Here is a 24,567-nt window from a genome sequence, read left to right on the forward strand (position 1 = left end):
CTTCCTGACTGATGTCTTGAGATGCTGCTTCAATATATCCACATCATTTGCTTTCCTCATGATGCCATCTATTTTGTGAAGTGCACCAGTCCCTCCTGCAGCAAAGCACCCCCATAACATGATGCTGCCACCCCATGCTTCACGGTTGGGATGGTGTTCTTCGGCTTGCAAGCCTCTCCCTTTTTCCTCCAAACATAACGATGGTCATTATAGCCAAACAGTTCTATTTTTGTTTCATCAGACCAGAGGACATTTCTCCAAAAAGTACGATCTTTGTCCCCATGTGCAGTTGCAAACCGTAGTCTGGATTTTATATGACGGTTTTGGAGCAGTGGCTTCTTCCTTGCTGAGTGGCCTTTCAGGTTAGATCGATATAGGACTCGTTTTACTGTGGATATAGATACTTTTGTACCTCTTTCCTCCAGCACCTTCACAAGGTCCTTTGCTGTTGTTCTGCTATTGATTTGCAATTTTCACACCAAAGTACGTTCATCTCTAGGAGACCAGGATGAACCAGACTTGTGGAGGTCTACAATTTCTTTAACCAATCTTGGTCTTTAATGCAGGGCCGACCGGCACGTTATTTATTTTTTCCCCCTTTCACTTGATAAAGCTTCCAATTGATAACATTTTTTTAATCAATTAGTATATTTGAATTTAACCACAATATTTGTTGAATTATTTGTTTTGTCTTTTCTAGTGGATAGAACTGAAATTGCAACCAACTTCTATGGTTTAAAAAATTATGATATTTTGGAGATGATTTCGTTTTCAAATAACCGAAAGTGAGCGGTTGTAATCTGAATAAAGGGAAAAAGGCCATTCTTGAACTTGGGGTGAGACAATAGGCCCTTTTAATTTTGTCTGGCTTGCCATTCCTAAATGTAAAAGAATAAAATTTGCTCATATCATTTAAACAGATCGCTAGGTGTAGGCAAAACCATAAGCAAATAGGTCAACTGTGATTTGACTAAAGAGTTAATCAGGGTGATTTTTCCACACATAGACAAGTATTTTCATCAAGGAGTCCACAAAAAAGGAGGTGGAGTTCCAGAGCTCACAGGTGTGCCTGGCATGGATGGTGACTCCATCTCGTTCCTCACCCTCTTCAACGCGTCATTCTCCGCTTGACTCTCTGCCAATACCGCCTGACTCTCCACCAGTGACGAGAGACTCTCCTCCAATACCACCTGGGTCTGGACCAATGCATCAGCTGATTAATTTTACAATGATGGCTAAAGCGATTTAAGGGTTTCAGTTAGGACAATATGGCGCTGTACAACGGGACTGGTCGGAAGTAGGCCTTAGCTACTAAGGGACTGCAAGTGAAGAGCAAAATAATCCTAACATTTCCAAATAAAAATCTGATTGACTATCAGTGACGCAGCGGTCTAATGCACTGCATCTCAGTGCAAGAGGCATTACTGCAGTCCCTGGTTCGAATCCAGGCTGCATCACATCCAGCTATGATTGGGAGTCCCATAAGGTGGAGCACAGTTGGCCCAGCGTTGTCCAGGTAGGCCATCATTGTAAATAAGAATTTGTTCTTAACTGGCTTGCCCAAGACCAGTCCCCATGCTCTGTCATTCAGTGATATTTATTCCCTATTGTCCTGCTGATTGTTGAAATAAACATCTGCATTTTGAAAGAGTATTTTTATCATTTTATTAATGAAAGCATAAATTCTGTACAGTATATGCTTGATCTGACATTTTGCGGTTGCATGAGGTTACTAGTTATAAATGTAAAACTTTAGAGTACTTAATACATTTCAAATTTGGGGGATTTTTTTCACACCTACAGTAGCCGAGCTATTACACTATCCTTTTGTAAAGGTTGAAGAGTCTATTGTTGTGCTAATAGCCCATCCTGGAAACGGTGTTTGCAGAACTCACAGCCTGCTACACTTGTGAAAAACAGAATGCTGTCCAGCTGTCCATCACTACTGTAAATAAAAACAGACTATTTTAGGGGCATTTATATAAAAAATTAGAATGCAGGGTTAATAATAATAATAATTTTGACACAATAAATGAGAAATCCAGTCGATTTCCGATTTTCATTTTTCAAATGCAGAAACAAAAAACAAAATATTTGCCGTTTTCCGTTTTTTACAAGTCATCTTTTGAATCAAATAACCAATTATACATAAGCACATATACCATTTTTGTTCAACCTCCCCTTGCTCAGAATATATATTTTTCATAGTCATGGCATGCTTTGTGTAAGAGCTATTCAATATTGAAATATTAAATCCTATTATTTAAAACAAAAACAAAAAAAGTGTGGATTTTTATCCCTCCAACCCTGTTTCAGAATATACATTATTCAAAGTTATGGCACGCTTGGTTCAATAGCTATTTATGAGAGAAAACCGAATTTCCACCAAATATCCAGTAAAAAACGAATTTAGCATCGGCGCTAAACCGAGCCCACGCCCTCTCAGAAGCCCTTCCCCTAACGTCTAGCCTAAAGTCCCCGGAGTCTCTACTTTGTGCGCATGGGCAGAGAAACTACCGCTTGTTATTATTGTAAGAATAATTCCTCTTATGAAAATGGCGTCGAGTCAGGGAGGTGTGGGAGCTGTAACGGCTCTTCCAAACCATCACTTATCCAACGGACCTCACTGGAACCCGGGAATCAACCAGCATCAGCTCCACACGGCCCGGAGTTTAGACCGCGCTCTGGAGGATGCTGTGTGCTCAGGGACGTTGAATCTTAGCGGGAGGAAGCTGAGAGACTACCCTGGACTGTGCTATGATCTTACTGATACAACGCAGGCAGGTGGGTTTCCGAAATGCTGGCTGCTCCTGAGACCCGCTGGCTTCAGCTGGTTGAACAAATAGGCGTGCCATGCAACAACGTAGCAAAATATGTATACACTTGAACGTTGTGCGCACTATATATAATAGCCTACCATGGGCTATTTTCATAAACAGCTCTGTTTGATTAATAGTGCAATAGACACAGTGTTGCATTTGCTTTCTTATCGTGGTGTCTTCGCAAGGAATAGAATGGCTGAGCTGAATGTGTAAAAATGTGCCATAGTATTCACGTTATCTACAATTGTGATTGCAACGCCGCGGCAACGGCTTGTTTAGTTGTTTTGGTCGTTTACTCCCTAATCGCTCCCTTGTTGATACCATATGCATGAATGAAATGACAAGCGCAACCCAGTCAGAGCCATAGAGCGGCTTTACATTAACCTACCTTTAGATGGTGAGTAGCCTGGCTAGGTGAAACAAATTATTATCGAATGGGAAGATGAATCGTAAAACCTTACCCAATGAATATTTATGCATGTTCACTGAAAGGCTATTTTGTCTCCGGCAGACGAAGACAAAAGATACGCCGTCTCCATAGCCCCAATGATGGGTGTATAGGCGCATTACCCCCTTAGGGATGTACGAGATCGATTTGGATTGAACAGACACATTCGTTTAATTTCTGTTGAATCATAATTCTAGTAGCTTAATTTTAAGTGAACAGATATGAAATTAATAAATGTATATTTTATTCTCAAGAGGTCAAATATCATATGTCGATTTGAGAGTACAATGTATGCTATTCGTGTGGTTGAACACATAGCAGGCCTATACTATACACTATCAATAGCCTACAGTTTATTGAATCCATGTAGATAGTTTATGTATGTTTTGGCAGAATGAAGCATGAATTTGTCTTATGAAATGATGCTGCTGGTTTCCCACACTGCAGGGTCTATAATAGCCAACTGTACATCATGCATGTGGTGCCTGATTGTGTGGCCTCTGAAGCCAGGTGGTGGAATCATTGATGGTGGTGATGAGAGGCAGAATGCAGTTCAACATACTGAGCTCCATGCTTGTTATTACTTGGCTGGACAATTTTTAGGGCCTTCCTCTGACACCGCCTGGCGTAGAGGTCCTGGATGGCAGGTAGCTTTGCCCCAGTGATGTACTGGGCCGTACGCACTAACCTCTGTAGTGCCTTGCGGTCGGAGGCCGAGCAGTTGCCATACCAGACAGTGATGCAAGCAGTCAGGATGGTGCAGCGGTAGAACCTTTTGAGGATCTGAGGATTCATGCCAAATCTTTTCAGTCTCTTGAGGGGGAATAGGTGTTGTCGTACCCTCTTCACGACTGTCTTGGTGTGTTTGGACCATGATAGTTTGTTGGTGATGTGGACACCGAGGAACTTGAAGCTCTCAACCGGCTCCACTACAGCCCCGTTGATGAGAATGGGGGCGTGCTCGGTCCTCCTTTTCCTGTAGTCCACAATCATCTCCTTTGTCTTGATCACGTTGAGGGAGAGGTTGTTTTCCTTGCACCACACAGCCAGGTCTCTGACCTCCTCCCTATAGGCTGTCTTTTCGTTGTCGGGGATCAGGCCTACCACTGTTGTGTCATCGGCAAACTTGATGATGGTGTTGGAGTCGTGCCTGGCCATGCAGTCATGAGTAAACAAGGGAGTACAGAAGGGGACTGAGCACGCACCCCTGAGAGGCCCCTGTATTGAGAATCAGCGTGGCGGATGTGTTGTTACCTAACCTTACCACCTGGGGGTAGCCCGTTAGGAAGTCCAGGATCCAGTTGCAGAGGGAGGTGTTTAGTCCCAGGGTCCTTAGCTTAGTGATGAGGGCACTATGGTGTTGAACTTTGAGCTGTAGTCAATGAATAGCATTCTCACATAGCTTATTCCTTTTGTCCAGGTGGGAATGGGCAGTGTGGAGTGCCCAATAGAGATCATCTGTGGATCTGTTAGGGCGGTATGCAAATTGGAGTGGGTCTAGGGTTTCTGGGATAATGGTGTTGATGTGAGCCATGACCAGCCTTCTAAAGCACTTCATGGCTACAGATGTGAGTGCTACGTGTCGGTAGTCATTTAGGCAGGTTACCTTAGTGTTCTTTGGCACAGGGACTATGGTGGTCTGCTTAAAACATGTTGGTATTACAGACTCAGACAGGGAGAGGTTGAAAATGTCTGTGAAGACACTGGCCAGTTGGTCAGCGCATGCTCGGTGTACACGTCCTGGTAATCTGTCTGGCCCTGCGGCCTTGTGTGAATGTTGACCTGTTTAACGGTCTTACTCACATCGGCTGCGGAGAGCGTGATCAGAGTTTTCTGGAACAGCTTGTGCTCTCATGCATGTTTCAGTGTTATTTGTCTCGAAACGAGCGTAGAAGTCATTTAGCTCGTCTGGTAGGCTCGTGTCACTGGGCAGCTCTCGGCTGTGCTTCCCTTTGTAGTCTGTAATGGTTTGCAAGCTCTGCCACATCCAACGAACACCAGAGCCGGTGTAGTATGATTCGATCTTAGTCCTGTATTGATGCTTTGCCTGTTTGATGGTTCGTCTGAGGGCATAGCGGGATTTCTTATAAGCTTCCAGGTTAGAGTCCCAATTCTTGAAAGAGTCAGCTCTAGCATTTAGCTCAGTGCGGATGTTGCCTGTAATCCATGTCTTCTAGTTGGGGTATGTACGTACGGTCACTGTGGGGATGACATCATCGATGCACTTATTGATGAAGCCAATGACTGATGTAGTGTACTCCTCAATGCCATCGGAGGAATCACGGAACATATTCCAGTCTGTGCTAACAAAACAGTCCTGTAGCTTAGCATCTGCTTCATCTGACCACTTTTTTATTGTTCGAGTTATTGGTGCTTCCTGCTTTCATTTTTGCTTGTTTGCAGGAATCAGGAGGATAGAATTATGGTCAGATTTGCCAAATGGAGGGTGAGGGAGAGCTTTGTATGCATCTCTGTGTGTGGAGTAAAGGTGGTCCAGAGTTTTTTTCCCCTCTGGTTTCACCTTTAACATGCTGATAGAAATTTGATAAGACCGATTTATGTTTCCCTGCATTAATTCTCCGGCCACTTTCCTGTTTGCTTCTGGCTGAATACAGCGCATTGAGTGCAGTCATAGTGCCATCATCAGTCTGTGCTGGTATGTAGACAGCTATGAAAAATACAGATGAAAACTCTCTAGGTAGATAGTGTGGTCTACAGCTTATCATGAGATACTCTAACTCAGGTGAGCAAAACCTTGAGACTTCCTTAGATATTGTGCATCAGCTGTTTATTTACAAAAATACATAGTCCCCCGCCCCTTGTCTTACCAGATGCTGCTGTTCTATCCTGCTGATACAGCATATAACCAGCCAGCTGTATGTTGATAATGTCGTCGTTCAGCCATGAATCCGTGAAGCACAAGATATTACAGTTTTGAATGTCCTGTTGGGAGTTTAATCTTCCATGTAGGTCATCGATTTTATTTTCCAAAGATTGCACGTTTGCTAGCAGAATGGAAGGCAGTGGGGGTTTATTCGATCGCCTACGAATTCTCAGAAGGCAGCCCGCCCACCGGCCCCTTTTTCTCCGACTTCTCGTCACGCAAATGATGGAGATCTGTTCCTGGGAAAGCAGTATGTCATTCAGGTTAGGCTCGTCAAACTCGTTAAAGGAAAAAAAGGATTCTGCCAGTTCGTGGTGAGTAATCGCAGTTCTGATATCCAGAAGTTATTTTCGGTCATAAGAGACCGTATCAGCAACATGTACAAAATACGTTACAAACATCGCAAAGAAACAAACAAAAAACACAATTGGATAGGAACATGTAAAATGTTAACATTCTTCTCCAACGCCATCTTAGCTGGCAAGCCTGCAAAAAATCACTGAAGCTGGTGACTCATATCTCCCTCACTAGCTTTAAGCACCAGCTGTCAGAACAGCTCAAAGATCACTGCATCTGTAAATAGACGAACCAACTACCTCATCCCCATACTGTTATTTATTTTATTTATTTTTCTCCTTTGCACCCCAGTATCTCTACTTGCACGCTCATCTTCTGCACATCTATCACACCATTGTTTAATTGTTATATTGTAATTATTTCGCCACTATGGTCTATTTATTGCCTTACCTCCCTTATCCTACCTCATTTGCACACACTGTATAAATACTTTTTCTATTGTATTATTGACTGTATGTTTGTTTATTCCATGTGTAACTCTGTGTTGTTGTTTGTGTCGCACTGCTTGCTTTATCTTGGCCAGGTCGCAGTTGTAAATGAGAACTTGTTCTCAACTGGCCTACCTGGTTAAATAAAGGTGAAATTAAAAAAAGCCGGCTGACACCGTTGGTAGACTTCAGAAAAGCAAGCAATTACTGAATGTACTGAATAAGACTCACATTCCTTTCAATCTGTTACCAAGATTTGAGCAGAGATGCATATTTAGTAAATTTTTTAAAAAGTACCACCAGTCAGGAGCATGCAGATACATTATTGTTGACATCAATTAAGCATAATGATTATAGCTCTAGATTGTAGGAAAAAGTAGTTTCATGTGCCTGAATTTTTTTTCACTTCTCCAACTTACGCCACCTCCGGTCCACCCAAATCCTTCCTCACGTAATTTGTGCTCCCTCAGATTTTGGGGGTGTATGACTCTCCTGGTGTACAGTACTGTAGTGGGCTTAATCTGTCAATTCTTCTGTGAATAAGACAGTGATCTAGTAGGACAATGATTCTAAAGGGCTATAGGGCTATTCATAATGTGCGTGTATGTGAAGTTGTCTGTTTTGGTTGCAGTCGTCTGCCGTCAAGGCCTCTGGAGTTAGTGCCCATGTGTTAAAACACAACTAGCTGTTGTTTCTGGGTCAACCCCCTGTCAGCTCCTGAATTCACACACGCACTGTTTCCAAACAAGTCACTAGTTTCAGAGGAACAGAGTCTTCCTTTTGCAAACCCGGGGTAACTAACTCAAGAGGAAGTGACTGTATATGAGTTGGTTTGTGTTTCTGTGTGTTTGTATTTGTTGTTTGGGTGTCTATAATTGTCATTGCATGGTCTTGGTGGGCAATGTAGGCTACTCGGGTGGGCTAGTTGACAAATGCAAACACTGAGAAGTTCACACAGGGCAGTGTGCCTGATGTCTCATAACAAATGAAGGGGAAATGGCAAACACCAGCCTAGTCAGCAGACTCTTGTTCAGATTGAAAATAGCTCCTAGCCTGTGATGTTAGGGAAATTATTTAAATCAGGTTTCACAAAGGCCTTAGTTAAAATGAATACAGAGAAATAAAGTTTGTTCCCACTGGGCACATACTGGTTTCAGTTGAACCAATGTGGAATAAACGTTGAATTGAGGTCTGTGCCCAGTGGGTTGTGATTTATTGTGTACATTTAGGTAAAGAATTGTGTCCTATATGCAAGAGTCCCCTCTACTTATACTGAACAAAAATATAAATTAAATGCAACATGCAAGATTTTCAAAGATTTTACTATGTTACAGTTCATATAAGGAAATCAGTCAATTGAAATATATTAGGCACTAATCTATGGATTTCACATGACTGCGCATACAGATATGCATCTGTTGGTCACAGATACCTTAAAAAAAGTAGGGGTCTGAATCAGAAAACCAGTCAGTATCTGGTTTGACCACCATTTGCCTCATGGGGTGTGACACATCTCCTTCTCATAAAGTTGATTAGGCTGTTGATTGTGGCCTGTGGAATTTTGTCCCACTCCTCGTCAATGGCTGTGCAAAGTTGCTGGATATTGGCAGGAACTGGAACATGCTGTCGATCCAGACCATCCCAAACATACTTAATGAGTGACATGTATGGTGAGTATGCAGGCCATGGAAGAACTGTGACATTTTCAGCTTCCTGGAATTTTTTACAGATCCTTGCGACATGGGGCTGTGCAGATGAATGGGACGACAATGAGCCTCAGGATCTCGTCGCGTTATCTCTGCATTCAAATTGCCATAGATAGAATGCAATTGTGTTCGTTGTCCGTAGTTTATGCCTGCCCATACCATAACCCCACCGCCACCATGGGTCACTCTGTTCACAACGTTGACATCAGCAAACCACTCACACACGACCCAATTCACATGGTCTGCAGTTGTGAGGCCGGTTGGACGTACTGCCAAATTCTCTAAAACAACGTTGGAGGCGGCTTATGGTAGAGAAATTAACATTCAATTCTCTGGCAACAGCTTTAGTGGACATTCCTGCAGTCAGCATTCCAATTGCACGCTCCCTCAACTTGAGATCTGTGGCATTGTGTTGTGACAACTGCACATTTTAGAGTGGCCTTTTATTGTCTCCAGCACAAAGTGCACCTGTGTAATGATCATGCTGTTTAATCATTTTATTGATATGCTACACCTGTCAGGTGGATGGATTATGTAGGGGAAAGGATGACTCACTAACAGGGATGTAAACAAATGTATGCACAATTAGAGAGAAATAAGCTTTTTGTGTGTCCGAAAAATTTCTGTGATTTAAAAAAAATATATATATTTTAGCTCATGAAACATGGGACCAACACTTTACATGTTGCCTTTTATTTATATATATATAATTTTTTTTCTTCAGTGTAGATAGGAGAGACCTACAGTATGCCTACTAGACTGCATCAGAGATGTTCATTTATTCTAGCCTACTTTGAAGTGCTCTGTTTGAATTATACATGGAATGTTCCTTCAGCCAGCTAACGAGACACTTGTTGGTCTATTTTTGGAACGAGATGTATTCGTTAGCTGCTAAAAACAAACATACTAACTTCACAGTTTATCAGTTCTACAAATGATCTGACTGACTTCAATCTTGTGACATGATGACCGTGTGAGTTGGTTTCAGCACATAATAATAAGTGTTAAGTGTATACGTTGCTATGGTCTATCACTGGAGAAGAATACCAGAGCGATGTGTTAAAACATTTTTTTTAAAGCATCATACCGAGTCATGAGAAGCTGTGAATACAGGAAGTTTGTGTGCACTATTTCTGGCATAGCTGTGTGTGTGTGTGTGTGTGTGTGTGTGTGTGTGTAGTCGTGACAGACCAGGCTTATTGTCTTATCAGGTAGGATGTAATGTTCCCATCAAAGGCAAGACCTGCCAGTGAGAAGTTACTTGACAAGTTATTTAAGTGTAAGGATAGTGAGGACCTGTGAAAGAAGAGAGATATGCCGTCCATGTTGAGATTGAATGCATGCAGTGTTGATAGTAATTTAGACTATTGTTGCAGACAGTATATCAGGCAAGAAGACAATTGGCTGAATATACTGCTATGGGTGTGGTGTGTTTGGTCAGTGCTGCTACATTCACCCTTTTCTCTCCTCTACAAAAGGATATATTTGCTGTAGATTAGTGCTGCTAAAGGAAGTGAGGACAAGCAGTGCCTTTCCGATGCATAAAGAAGGCTGTTTTGTTTTATAGAAGGTGCATTTCCATTCACACATGATTGTAACACCTTGTAGTGTATAATGTGAGGATAGGTGAACAGTGGCGAAAAAGGCTTTTGCGTGAAAGGAGTAGGCTCTGCCATTCTTTTTCCTTTTTATATATATATTGTACATTTTCCACAAGGGATTCCTCTTGATGATGACTTTGTCATCTTTGAGATAGAAGAAATGGAAGGCATACATTGTTTAAGCTGGCATTATCAAATCCTCCATTAAATCTCCACTGGCAGATGGAGATGGTCCTGTTCAAAGAACACTGTTGGGATGAAAGGAGAAATGCGTCAGTTGCATGAATAATGTGTTCTATTTCTACGCTGGTTTTAAGTCCAAGTACATGACTTCTGGTTCAGAAAAAGTAACCTCTCTATTTTAGTTTTACGACGATTGACTCAGTAGTACTTTGAATAGCAGTTGACAGACGGATCATGTAAAGAGAAGGTTTTAATGATTGTGATTTCTTTATCCAGGATACTGTAAGTCAGTAGACAATTCTTGCACATGACACTGACAGTCATGACATGAAAATAATTGTCATTAGTTCAGAAAAACACATTACAGATAGATGGTTGGACGAACCAGGACAGGCACTTTGGTAAGACTCTCTTCTTCATGGAGGATCTGTTCATGGTCATTTCCATGTAAAATGACATATGGGCACCAGGGCATTTCCCATGTAAAAGAACACATGGGAACCAGGGCATTTCCCATGTAAAAGGACATATGGGCACCAGGGCATTTCCCATGTAAAAGAACACATGGGCACCAGGGCATTTCCCATGTAAAAGGACAAACGGGCACCAGGGCATTTCCCATGTAAAAGAACACATGGGCACCAGGGCATTTCCCATGTAAAACGACACATGGGCACCAGGGCATTTCCCATGTAAAAGAACACATGGGCACCAGGGCATTTCCCATGTAAAAGAACACATGGGCACCAGGGCATTTCCCATGTAAAAGGACACATGGGCACCAGGGCATTTCCCATGTAAAACGACACATGGGCACCAGGGCATTTCCCATGTAAAAGAACACATGGGCACCAGGGCATTTCCCATGTAAAAGGACACATGGGCACCAGGGCATTTCCCATGTAAAAGAACACATGGGCACCAGGGCATTTCCCATGTAAAAGGACACATGGGCACCAGGGCATTTCCCATGTAAAAGGACACATGGGCACCAGGGCATTTCCCATGTAAAAGAACACATGGGCACCAGGGCATTTCCCATGTAAAAGGACACATGGGTACCAGGGCATTTCCCATGTAAAACGACACATGGGCACCAGGGCATTTCCCATGTAAAAGAACACATGGGCACCAGGGCATTTCCCATGTAAAAGAACACATGGGCACCAGGGCATTTCCCATGTAAAAGAACACATGGGCACCAGGGCATTTCCCATGTAAAAGAACACATGGGCACCAGGGCATTTCCCATGTAAAAGAACACATGGGCACCAGGGCATTTCCCATGTAAAAGAACACATGGGCACCAGGGCATTTCCCATGTAAAAGAACACATGGGCACCAGGGCATTTCCCATGTAAAAGAACACATGGGCACCAGGGCATTTCCCATGTAAAAGAACACATGGGCACCAGGGCATTTCCCATGTAAAAGAACACATGGGCACCAGGGCATTTCCCATGTAAAAGAACACATGGGCACCAGGGCATTTCCCATGTAAAAGAACACATGGGCACCAGGGCATTTCCCATGTAAAAGAACACATGGGCACCAGGGCATTTCCCATGTAAAAGAACACATGAGCACCAGCAAGTTAAGTTCATAGGAGTATATCAAATTGGGTGTCAAATGAAAGCTAAGAGAAATTAAGGCATATATTGTACATTTTTCAACAATTTTCCATCTTAACATTTGGAAAGAGCAAAGGAATTTTTTTCTGGTCAAACAAATGGGAAAGGGGTCTTAGATAACATCTAGCATAAAAAGTCTTAAAGGTTTTAGAAATACATCAAAACACATCATGTTGAAGTAAAGACCCCTGACAACTAATATCAACACTTTTATATTTCGTTTTGGAGAAATTCCATTCCCAAACATTTTGCACCACCATCAAACCCTGCACCTATACACTATCCCCAAAACCCACCACCCCATCCCACTACTTTGTCCCTAAACAATCCTACACCAGGCCGTCGGCCTGGGAGGATGGAACCCCTTCTCTCATCTCAAAACTTCCTGTAGATTTTCTGAACTAAAATATCTCTTACATTCCTCTGCTGCTTTAACTACCACATCTATCTTCTGTGATTTCCGCTCCTTCAGCGCAGTGCAGGTGATCAACATGGTTATAAATGCAAGAAATCCAATCTTACTTAAACATGTACTTTCTGGATCTCTCTCTCCTCAGGCCTACTCACTGGGTGGCTCCCCGTCAAATCACTCACACTTTGGCTATCCTCTACTCTCTTCACTGCGTCAGCATAGGAAACTTATTGGCCCACGCAAACTCTGGCACTCTCTCAACCTGTTTCTCTCTCACAGGGTACTTCAAATCAGCAAGTGTGGCAACTGGCGCAAATACCTTTAGGTGAAGCAACTGGCCACAATGCTTCTTCAAGCGCCACGACTGGCCCAAATGCCACTCTCTCTGACTATGCCCTCCTGCACATTTCTCACATCATGGGTTCTCCTTTCTACACACTGCTGCAACATGTCCGAATCCTTTGCACCTAAAGCAACGTAGTGGGCCCAGGACTTTTTGTTGTTGTCAAAGACTCCAGTCACCCAAGTCCAAGTCATAGACTGTTTTCTCTTCTACATGTACAATTTACCTCGGCTAACCTGTACCCCCGCACATTGACTTGGTTCCGGTACCCCCTGTATATAGCCTCCTTATTGATATGTAATCTTATTGTGTTATTTTTTTATTTAGCAAATATTTTCTTTACTCAATTTCTTGAACTGCATTGTTGGTTTAAGGGCTTGTAAGTATGCATTTCACAGTAAGGTCTGCACCTGTTGTACTCAGTGCATGTGACACTTTCATTTGAATATAGGGCCTCACAGAATAGCAAATATAACCTAGCCTGACCTTATCAGGTAGAAACTCTAGCAGTTTCTCTATATGCATATTAACGTGCTCCATGCTCTGAGTGCGTTCTCCAAGGACGTTCTTATGAGGACGAGAGTGTGGACAACGCATAAAACATGGATATATTAACATATCACGATATGCCAGATGATTCTGTGTTGTATGATGTAGCATTAATATTTTCCTTCACTAGAACTAAGGGGCCTAGCCCAAACCACGAAAAACAGCCCCAGACCATTATTCCTCCTCCACCAAACTTTACAGTTGGCACTATGCATTCGGGCAGGTAGAGTTCTCTTGGCATCCGCCAAACCCAGATTTGTGATTCATCACTCCATAGAAGGTGTTTCCACTGTTCCAGAGTCCAATGGCAGTGAGCTTTACACCCACTCCAGCCGACGCTTGGCAATGCGCATGGTGATCTTTGGCTTATGTGCGGATGCTCGGCCTTGGAAACCCATTTCATGAAGCTTGCTTCCAGAGGCAGTTTGGAACTCAGTAGGGAGTGTTGCAACCGAGGATAGAATTTTTACGCGTTTAAGCACTTGGCGGTCCCGTTCTGTGAGCTTGTGTGGCCTACCATTTCACGTCTGAGCTGTTTTGTGTCGGCCAAAAAGCAGGAATCCACTCTTCCCAAAAATCTCACTCCCACCGGGTCAAACTCTTCTCTGGTAGGATTCTACCACACCTGTCGCCGCAGGTAGACCCACTTCGTCCTGGTCTGGCTCAACGTCAGAGTGCTCACCACTGCCAACCTACTCCATTTCGAGATCCTCAAGGTTCTGAGGAGAGCAAGAAGACCTAAAGTGACGTTTTTACTTGGTTTGTATTCAGAAGACGAAGATGTGTACCCCGGAAACAAAGGTCTAAACTTAGCGGCATTCTTAAGCTTTCACGTCATTGGGCTTGGGCCAGGAAACACGAGAAATGGACATTAGACAGGTGGAAATTTGAGATTTTTTGTTCCAACTGCTGTGTCTTTGTGAGATGCAGAGTAGGTGAACGAATGATCTCCACGTGTGGTTCTCACCATGGAAGAGGTGCAATGGTGTGGGGGTGCTTTGCTGGTGACCCTGTCAGTGATCTATTTAGAATTCAAGGCACAGCATCGCTACCACAGCATTCTGCAGCGATACGCCATCCCATCTGGTTTGCACTTAGTGGAATTATCATTTGGTTTTCAACACAACAATGTCCCAACACACCTCCAGTCTAAGGGCTATTTGACCAAGAAGGAGAGTGATTGAGTGCTGCATCAGATGACCTGGCCTCCACAATCACCCAACCGCAACCCAATTGAGATGGTTTGGGGTGAGTTGGACCGCAGAGTGAAGAAAAAGCAGCCAACAAGTGCTCAGCATATGTGGGAACTCCTTCAAGACTTGTGAAGCTGGTTGAGAGAATGCCAAGAGTGTGCAAAGCTGTCATCAAGGCAAAGGGTGGGTACTTTGAAGAATCTCAAATATAAAATATATTTTGATTTGTTTAACACTTTTTTTTTTAACTACATGATTGTGTTATTTCATAGTTTTTATGTCTTCACTATTTTTCAACAATGTAGAAAATAGTAAAATAAAGAAAAACCCTTGAAAGAGTAGGTGTGTCCAAACTTTTGACTGGTACTGTAACTTAGGGCACATAGGGCGGGGCGCACAGTTGGCTCAGTGTCATCTGGTTTGGCCGGGGTAGGCCGTCATTGTAAATAAGAATTTGTTCTTAACGGACTTGCCTACTTAAATAAAAAAATGTATTCAGACCCTTTGCTATGAGACTCAATTGAGCTCAGGTGCATCCCGTTTTCCATTGATCATCCTTGATGTTTCTACAACTTGATTGGAGTCCACCTGTGGTAAATTCAATTGATGGGACATGATTTGGAAAGGCACACACCTGTCTATATAAGGACCCACAGTTGACAGTGCATGTCAGAGCAAAAACCAAGCCATAAGGTCGAAGGTATTGTCCATAGAGCTCCGAGACGGGATTGTGTTGAGGCACAGATTTGGGGAAGGGTACCAAAAACTTTCTGCAGCATTGAAGGTCCCCAAGAACACAGTGGCCTCCATCATTCTTAAATGGAAGAAGTTTGGGACCACCAAGACTCTTCCTAGAGCTGGCTGCCTGGGCAAATTGAGCAATCGGGTGAGAAGGGCCTTGGTCAGGGAGGTGACCAAGAACCCAATGGTCACTGTGACAGAGCTCCAGATTTCCTCTCTGGAGCTGGGAGAACCTTCCAGAAGGACAACCATCTCTGCAGCACTCCAACAATCAGGCCTTTTATGGTAGAGTGGCCAGATGGAAGCCACCCCTCAGTAAAAGGCACATGACAGCCCGCTTGGAGTTTGCCAAAAGGCACCTAAAGAATCTCAGACCATGAAAAAAATAAAGATTATCTGGTCTGATGAAACCAAGATTGAAATCTTTTGCCTGAATGCCAAGCATCACACCTGGAGGAAAACAGGCACCATCCCTACGGTGAATCATGGTGGTGGCAGCATCATGCTGTGGGGATGTTTTTCAGCGGCAGGGACTGGTAGATTAGTCAGGATCGAGGGAAAGATGAATGGCGCAAAGTACAAGGAGATCCTTGATGAAAACCTGCTCCAGAGTGCTCAGGACCTCAGACTGGGGTGAAGGTTCACCTTCCAACAGGACAACGACCCTAAGTACACAGCCAAGACAACGCAGGAGTGGCTTCGGGACAAGTCTCTGAATGTCCTTGAGTGGCCCAGCCAGAGCCCAGACTTGAACCCGATCGAACATCTCTGGAGAGACCTGAAAATAGCTGTGGCAGTGACGCTCCCCATCCAGCCTGACCGAGTTTGAAAGGATCTGCAGAGAAGATTTGGAGAAACTCTCCAAATACAGGTGTACCAAGCTTGTAGCGTCATACCCAAGAAGACTCGAGGCTGTAATCGCTGCCAAAGGTGCTTCAACAAAGTACTGAGTAAAGGGTCTGAAGACTTATGTAAATAAGGTACTGTTTATTTTATTTTTAATATATTTACAAACATTTATTAAAACCTGTTGTCATTATGGGGTATTGTGTGTAGCTTAAGGAACAATACAATATATATATATATTTTTTTTGTTGAAAAAGGCTGTAACAAAAAAATAGGAAAAGGTCAAGGGGTCTGAATCCTTTTCGAATGCGCTGTAGACACACCCTATATTTGAATAAAATCTATTATACAGTATGTAGGCAATTTTTACTGATGCTTTAAGCACTGAAATGTAAAAATGAAGACACACACATGACTAAAGAGGGAGCCAGAAACCCGCTGCTGCTAGCCTTCGTGGATTCTGCTACTCCAGAGGTCAGCAACCTTTTCCATTTGGAATGCCATGTTATTGTACCATTTCTACTGATCAGCGTGCTAGTTATGACTTCATATGCAAATTTTGGAACAGTTTCATTTCATTATAATAAAAAAAAAAGTCTTCATATCGTGAAATCAATGTCATGTGGTTAATACAAATTATATCTCAATGACAATGATACAACTCTAAAAGTAACTTATTGCCATTACCAATATGTAAAAATAGCCTACATAAAGCCAACAAAAACATTGCAGCCCGCAGGTAGAAAATATCCTCATAAAAATAAATATCCTATGAATCACTTTGGCTATGCATGGCCAGTCAGCAAGGAACTTGAAACATTGTATCAACTATTAACCTGGATACAGCCGGAGGTTCACTCTAGCACCATTGTGTAAAATGGTCTGAGCCCTCAGTTTCCTGTGCCAGCGAGCTCTGTACAGACAGACACAGCCATAGGCTGCGCAAGAGATGAGTAATCAGGCAGGCATCTTTTTCTTTTTCACAGGATCATCCCCGCGGCCTCAGCAATGGACTAGTCCACTGAGACAGGCGTGAATCAGACCGGTGGCTCGTGCGCCATAACATTTAAAAAATATATATCGACCAAACAATCGACCTGTCAACTAAACGGGGTCAACCCCTGATGACAGAACCCTGTATATAATATACTCCATAGATTAACCTCCCAGATGGAATCCTCAGCAGACAGAATTCTCAAACAGAATCATCAAAGATGGAATGCTGGAGCATGAAACCACACCATAGAATACAATCAAGAGTACTTTGAGAATGTTTCACAACTTAGAGCAGCACAGCAACAGTGTTGTAAAATAATTAGAAGAAAAATGCTATTTCCATTGTTCTTAAGTGGTTGGGTCCTTGCAGGAGCTGTCAACATAGACCTAGGCCATGTGTTCATGCAAAACTCATGAGTTGGAGCTTGTGTGTGTGTGTCGTATTTACGTGAGATGCATACAAAGACCGAGAAAGGCAAGCTGACACAAAGGTGTATGTGTGTGTTTGCAGTATGTTGTTGACAGTTTGCCGGCAGTCCAGTTTGTTTTCCCATGGCAATGTGTGAGCTGTAAGCCGATGCCCTGACCTTGGAGGGAGGCTGGAGAGCAGAGGCCCAACCTGGCCAGATGTTTGAGCAAACATGCTGCTGCATGACCCTACTCTACGCTATGCAACTCCACCCTACCCCAAAGGGCACCAACACACTGCACTGCACATACAGGAGAACGAGAGAGACTTTCCCTCCAACAAAAAACAATGATAGGATGGGGGTAAATGCTGTAGATATAGGATATTTGAACATGAACATTTGGTTGTTTTATTGTGTCGTGACTCCTGAGCACTATAGTATTTCACTGTCAGTTGAAATTTGGCTACAGTGGTGAAGCTTGACTTTCTGTCATGTGATCACTTACCCTCTTTTGTTTTCATTGGTTGTATGGTTATACTGGACACCAGCACCCTCCATAGTCCCCTCAACTACAGTACCAACACCCTCCATAGTCCCCTCAACTACAGTACCAACACCCTCCATAGTCCCCTCAACTACAGTACCAACACCCTCCATAGTCCCCTCAACTACAGTACCAACACCCTCCATAGTCCCCTCAACTACAGTACCAACACCCTCCATAGTCCCCTCAACTACAGTACCAACACCCTCCATAGTCCCCTCAACTACAGTACCAACACCCTCCATAGTCCCCTCAACTACAGCACCACCTCCCACACACACCAACACCCTCCATAGTCCCCTCAACTACAGCACCACCTCCCACACACACCAACACCCTCCATAGTCCCCTCAACTACAGCACCACCTCCCACACACACCAACACCCTCCATAGTCCCCTCAACTACAGCACCACCTCCCACACACACCAACACCCTCCATAGTCCCCTCAACTACAGCACCACCTCCCACACACACCAACACCCTCCATAGTCCCCTCAACTACAGCACCACCTCCCACACACACCAACACCCTCCATAGTCCCCTCAACTACAGCACCACCTCCCACACACACCAACACCCTCCATAGTCCCCTCAACTACAGCACCACCTCCCACACACACCAACACCCTCCATAGTCCCCTCAACTACAGCACCACCTCCCACACACACCAACACCCTCCATAGTCCCCTCAACTACAGCACCACCTCCCACACACACCAACACCCTCCATAGTCCCCTCAACTACAGCACCACCTCCCACACACACCAACACCCTCCATAGTCCCCTCAACTACAGCACCACCTCCCACACACACCAACACCCTCCATAGTCCCCTCAACTACAGCACCACCTCCCACACACACCAACACCCTCCATAGTCCCCTCAACTACAGCACCACCTCCCACACACACCAACACCCTCCATAGTCCCCTCAACTACAGCACCACCTCCCACACACACCAACACCCTCCATAGTCCCCTCAACTACAGCACCACCTCCCACACACACCAACACCCTCCATAGTCCCCTCAACTACAGCACCACCTCCCACACACACCAACACCCTCCATAGTCCCCTCAACTACAGCACCACCTCCCACACACACCAACACCCCCTCCATATACACACGTAAACACTCTTAGATTTTCCCAGCCGACCAAATCGCACAACCCACCAGTCCCACACTCACACATATAAATACACATTCCGCTGGCTCCAGAATGCTAACACTTTCCCATTTTGCGCGTACATATTGACTCATGAAGCTGCCACACTCTTGGCAATCTGATTTGGGATTCTCACAGACGGCTGAAAATCCCAACTCCCATTTCGCCCCTCGGGGTTCTGTGTAGATTAGCTAGTCTGCCTGAACATGTCTGGGGGAAAAACAGTCTGAACACATGCATGCCTGTCAGACAGACCTGAGTTCTGTTGTTAAATATTTTGTTGATAAAGTCTACGTGCTCGTTGTTAACATACAATAACATTAAAGTGAATCATATATCAGTCTTTTTGCCATTGACAATATTATGTTTCCAAAACGGTTGATTTATAAATTCTATGCCACTTTTGCATTAATTGACACTTATCCATGCTAGTCCATTGACCCTTATCCATGCTAGTCCATTGACACTTATCCATGCTAGTCCATTGACACTTATCCATGCTAGTCCATTGACACTTATCCAAGCTAGTCCATTGACACTTATCCAAGCTAGTCCATTGACCCTTATCCATGCTAGTCCATTGACCCTTATCCATGCTAGTCCATTGACACTTATCCATGCTAGTCCATTGACACTTATCCATGCTAGTCTATTGACACTTATCCATGCTAGTCCATTGACACTTATCCATGCTAGTCCATTGACACTTATCCATGCTAGTCCATTGACACTTATCCATGCTAGTCCATTGACACTTATCCATGCTAGTCCATTGACACTTATCCATGCTAGTCCATTGACACTTATCCATGCTAGTCCATTGTCACTTATCCATGCTAGTCCATTGTCACTTATCCATGCTAGTCCATTGACCCTTATCCATGCTAGTCCATTGACACTTATCCATGCTAGTCCATTGTCACTTATCCATGCTAGTCCATTGACCCTTATCCATGCTAGTCCATTGACACTTATCCACGCTAGTCTACTAATTCGTTTCAAGTAACAGAAAGGATCATGTGAGAAGGTTAATCCAGTACACAAAATGAAATGACGGAGGCCGATATTAGGCGAGAAGAGTTCCCACCGTCACCCCCCAGTTTCTGTTGATGCCTGGTGTGCTTCAGACGGCTGATAATTCTATTAAGGACAGAATTCTATTAGGGACTTTTAGCTCGGTCCAAATGAATGTGATTAGCTGAGGAGAACATTGCTTAGAATGTGTTTTAATTTGGAGCCATGTGTGTGCTGTGGTAACGGCAGAGGGCCCTGTGTGCGGAGCAACTGCCCACAGGTCATCTCCCTCGATCAGCAGCTAGCATTCGGGAGATACACATCAAATTAGCCTAGCAGCCCCAGTCAACCAACCAACCACTGATACGATACTGTCTCCTTTGTTAAGCTGCTTTGCAGGAAAGGCAAACGGACTGAGTTGGTACATTTCATTGGAGCCAAGCTCTCTTGCTCCATACAATGTACCATGGTCGCATAATGCATTTTAAGACAAGAATTTACACTAAAAACTGAATTGAAAGGAAATGTTCCAGTAAAAGGTGACATTTTGTGCCTCCTCTTCATCCACCAACGGTGTTCTACCCTAACCTTGGTGATAAATGGCAGCCATTTTGCAGCCCGAGCGCACCCCACGCCTCAATGCCTTATGGCTAAGTGAAGATTTATTCTGCCACTACCGGAGGGGTAATTATCTGATGGTAGAAGCGGATAGTATGAGCTAAATGTCATGGTTTGGTTAAGTCTAGTTCATACTTCCACTAAAATCAAGCCTTGCCTAGTCACATATCAAGCCTATCTTAAGGCTAATTTACATCGGTCTGTTGCGAGACGATAGACCACATCCACTGGAGAAGGTGTGAACGGGGCATTACCTATTCACATTACACTACAAGTTCATTCAACCCTCCTGCCTCCTCCTGCTCTCAGCGTCACTACCAGCCAGGCTTCATCTATTAGTCTCAATGTCCTTTGAATAAAAGAGCCCTTTCTGGACTTGATGAAGAGGCTGCAGCATGATGGTTTGGCTGGGGGGGTAGTCAGCCTGGCCGGCTGTGTTTTGCTGGAACTCTGTGGGCACTAACAAAGGGCCTGCTGTCTGCCTGCCTGCCTGCCTCCCTGCTCCTACCACAGATGGCGTTTGGTCAGGGGCAAGGATGGAGACAGAGAAATGGACAGCATCACAAAAGCAAAGCAGCACTCTTCTCCCCACCCCCTTCGTCATCGACCCCATGCGCTTCAAACACTCCCAAAACAATAGTGGCTGGGTCTTTGTTTAGCCCAGCAGGGGGGGGTCGGGGTCCCTTCATGTACAGATGGGAGCATGCATCATCAACACCTCCAGTTGTAGAAGAGGGCCTGGGCCAACTTTGGTCTTCCCCTCAGGGGGAAAGGGGAATGTCTGTTAGTTGACTTTATTTTTAATGGGAGAGATCCCTTTGCCTTTACATTCACAGCACATCCACCCGACCTTTCTCTTCCTGTACATATTAGCAGAAGAGCGACGTGATGCTCGAGTCTGCCTCTCTCATATCTGTCTCTTATGTCTGTCTAGCCGGTCTGTCTGCTCCCATGATCCTCTCTGTCTTTCCCCCAGCTTTGTCTGTCTATCTCTCTCTGTCAGTCAGCCATTCTCACTGTCTGGTTATGTTGAGTCAGTCAGTGAAAAGGGGGATACGTAGTCAGTTGTACAACTGAAATGTGTCTTCTGCATTTAACCCAACCCCTCTGGATCAGAGGTGCGGGGGGCTGCCTTAGTCGACATCCACGTCATCTTGGCCTGGGGAACTGCCTTGCTCTGGGGCAGAACGACAGATTTTTACCTTGTCAGCTCGGGGATTCTATTCAGCAACCTTTCAGTTACTGGCCCAACGCTCCAGGTAGTTAGGCCCTGTGTGCCTGGGCTATGTGAGAGAACAAAGGCCTGTAGGATGAACTGTTCTCACACGGCGCTCCCATGCAACGCTCTGACATCACAGGATTGGGACGAGGGGGTAATATCTACACACACATACATGTGTTTTCATGCCAGAAAGGGGAAATCAATGCTTACCTATGCTGTACAACATGAATGATGCGTGTAGGAAGACTAGCTCTCAGCATAGAATTGGCCGCAAAGCCTTTACTAGCTGTTTAAAGCTGTGCCGGACACCTTAAGCTTCCCATTAGGGGGTCCAAGAGAGAATTTATCTGTCTATGTTTATTTATTTTTAATTTTATTGAACCTTTATTTAACTAGGCAAGTCAGTTAAGAACAAATTCTTATTTACAATCACGGCCTACCCCGGCCAAATCCTAACCCGGACGACGCTGGGCCAATTGTGCGCCGCCCTATGGGACTCCCAATCCCGGCCAGTTGGGATACACCCTGGAATCGAACCAGGGTCTGTAGTGACTCCTCTGGCACTGAGATGTGATGCCTTAGACCGCTGCACGACTCGGGAGCCCTGATATGTCTCTGTGTTTAGTCTGAGCGACCGAGATAAAGACAGTATTGGCTATGTGTTTGTGTGGGAGAGAAAAGAGATGTTCCTGTCTCCTGAATCTACATGACTCTACATACATGCATACAGTACTTCCCAAAAGATATGGACTTGTATTCAGTTAAGCCAATTAATGTATTGTTCAATAGTTTATTTGGTGCTGCTGTACTTGTGTACTTGTATGTAATAATGGAGATGTTGTGTGTGTGTGTGTGTGTGTGTGTGTGTGTGTGTGTGTGTGTGTGTGTGTGTGTGTGTGTGTGTGTGTGTGTGTGAGCAGCCACAAAGAGAGTAATTGAAAAGCCTGTGCTGTGTGTGTTTACCAGGGGCTGTGCAGCTCATTAAACGGGTCTCTAATTACTGTATCAGCTCAGGCCCCAGCACACACAGGCCCACATGGGCCAATGAAACCTGCATCAGCAGAGACGCATCAGCAGAGACGCATCACCACATGAAAATATGTGTGTCGAAGTGCATGAGTTTCTGGGAATGGGCGTGTCTTAATGCATCTCATGTGTCAGAGTTTGTGTGAATAAACACATGTTTCTTTAGAAACAGGGCAAACAAAGAGTAAATCGACTCGTAACCTTCCAATGTTTATGAGATTTGGGTGCAAGGACATGAGAGAATTTAAGGTCCATCTACTGACCTGGCAGGGCTCCAGTCGTCTAACTTTTTTTCTTTCTTTTTTTCGGTTGGTGGCACCAACCCATGATTTGGTGGCACCATTTTTGGTTGTTGTTGTGGCGTATAGTTAGATGGTTGCTTCTGTTTGCTGTGAGGAAACAATCTAATCTTATTTCTGAAAGGCACATTTTCATTCAACCGGCATCTTAGAAGGTCATTCACAGTGCTTTATTAAGAAGTGAAATAGACTACTGAGATGGTTTTCAACAAATGTTTTATTTAACATGGTGTGATTCAAAATATTTGAATGTGCAACCAAATCCAGTGATTGTCATGAATTGTAAGTTGACAATGTTATATTTTACTGTTAAAATAAGGCTCCAGAATGTTCCGATTTTTTTTTTTTTTTTTTTTTGGTTGTTGTTGTTGTTCAGTAGATTAATTTGCTTGCATCTATGCGCACTGATATCAAAGGCTACTTTATTCGGGGCTAATTCACCACCTCAGCAGGTGGAAACTCAAAACACATTCGCTAGATCGCTAACTCTAAAAATAATAGCCACTGCTAATAGCCATGCATTAATCTAACAGTACATGTAATGTCCCAAATATCTTTGCAGTTGTAGCCTAGACTACTACCTAATGAGGCCTATGCAATCGCAAAATGGCCGACGTGCATTTTGCGCGCTCTGTACCTCAAAGCCATTTTAAATATATTGGTTGTAAAATAGTCGCTATTGAGCTCAAACATTATACCTACACAAAACTGAGAACCTCCTCGACTGTGACAACAGTTGCTGTGTTTTCCCCCGCAATTGGATTTTACAATATACAGTCAGACCACATTTTTCTTTTTCACTGGGCAGCTGTATCGCTGTGTCACCGGCCGTAGCTAGTAATGTGGCCCATTTTTCTTCCCTCCCAAGATTATATTTCAGGTAGGATAACAGCTAACACAAGAAATAACTAATATTGGTAGCCATATACGCTGAGGGTACAAAACATTAGGAACAACTTTCTAATATTGAGTTGCATCCCCTTTTGCCCTCAGAACAGCCTCAATGAATTAATGGCATGGACTCTAGAAGGTTTTGAAAATGTTCCACAGGGATACTGGCCCATGTTGACTTTGCTTCCCACAGTTGTGTCAAGTTGGCTGGATGTCCTTTGGGTGGTG

At 44.0% G+C, this 24,567-nt stretch overlaps 1 protein-coding gene across 1 annotated transcript in view; it reads left to right on the forward strand.

The window, feature by feature from the left end:
- Nucleotides 1-2,485: 2,485 nt before the first annotated feature.
- Nucleotides 2,486-24,567, forward strand: part of LOC129868950 (leucine-rich repeat and calponin homology domain-containing protein 2-like) — a 79,439-nt gene continuing 57,357 nt past the window's right edge. The window contains 2 exon segments of the mRNA XM_055943326.1: nt 2,486-2,550; nt 2,552-2,784. Of these exon segments, the coding sequence (XP_055799301.1) occupies nt 2,501-2,550; nt 2,552-2,784 (283 nt within the window). The 5' untranslated portion in view covers nt 2,486-2,500.

Source organism: Salvelinus fontinalis, chromosome 13, assembly GCF_029448725.1.
Source record: "Salvelinus fontinalis isolate EN_2023a chromosome 13, ASM2944872v1, whole genome shotgun sequence".
Classification (NCBI taxonomy): domain Eukaryota; kingdom Metazoa; phylum Chordata; class Actinopteri; order Salmoniformes; family Salmonidae; genus Salvelinus; species Salvelinus fontinalis.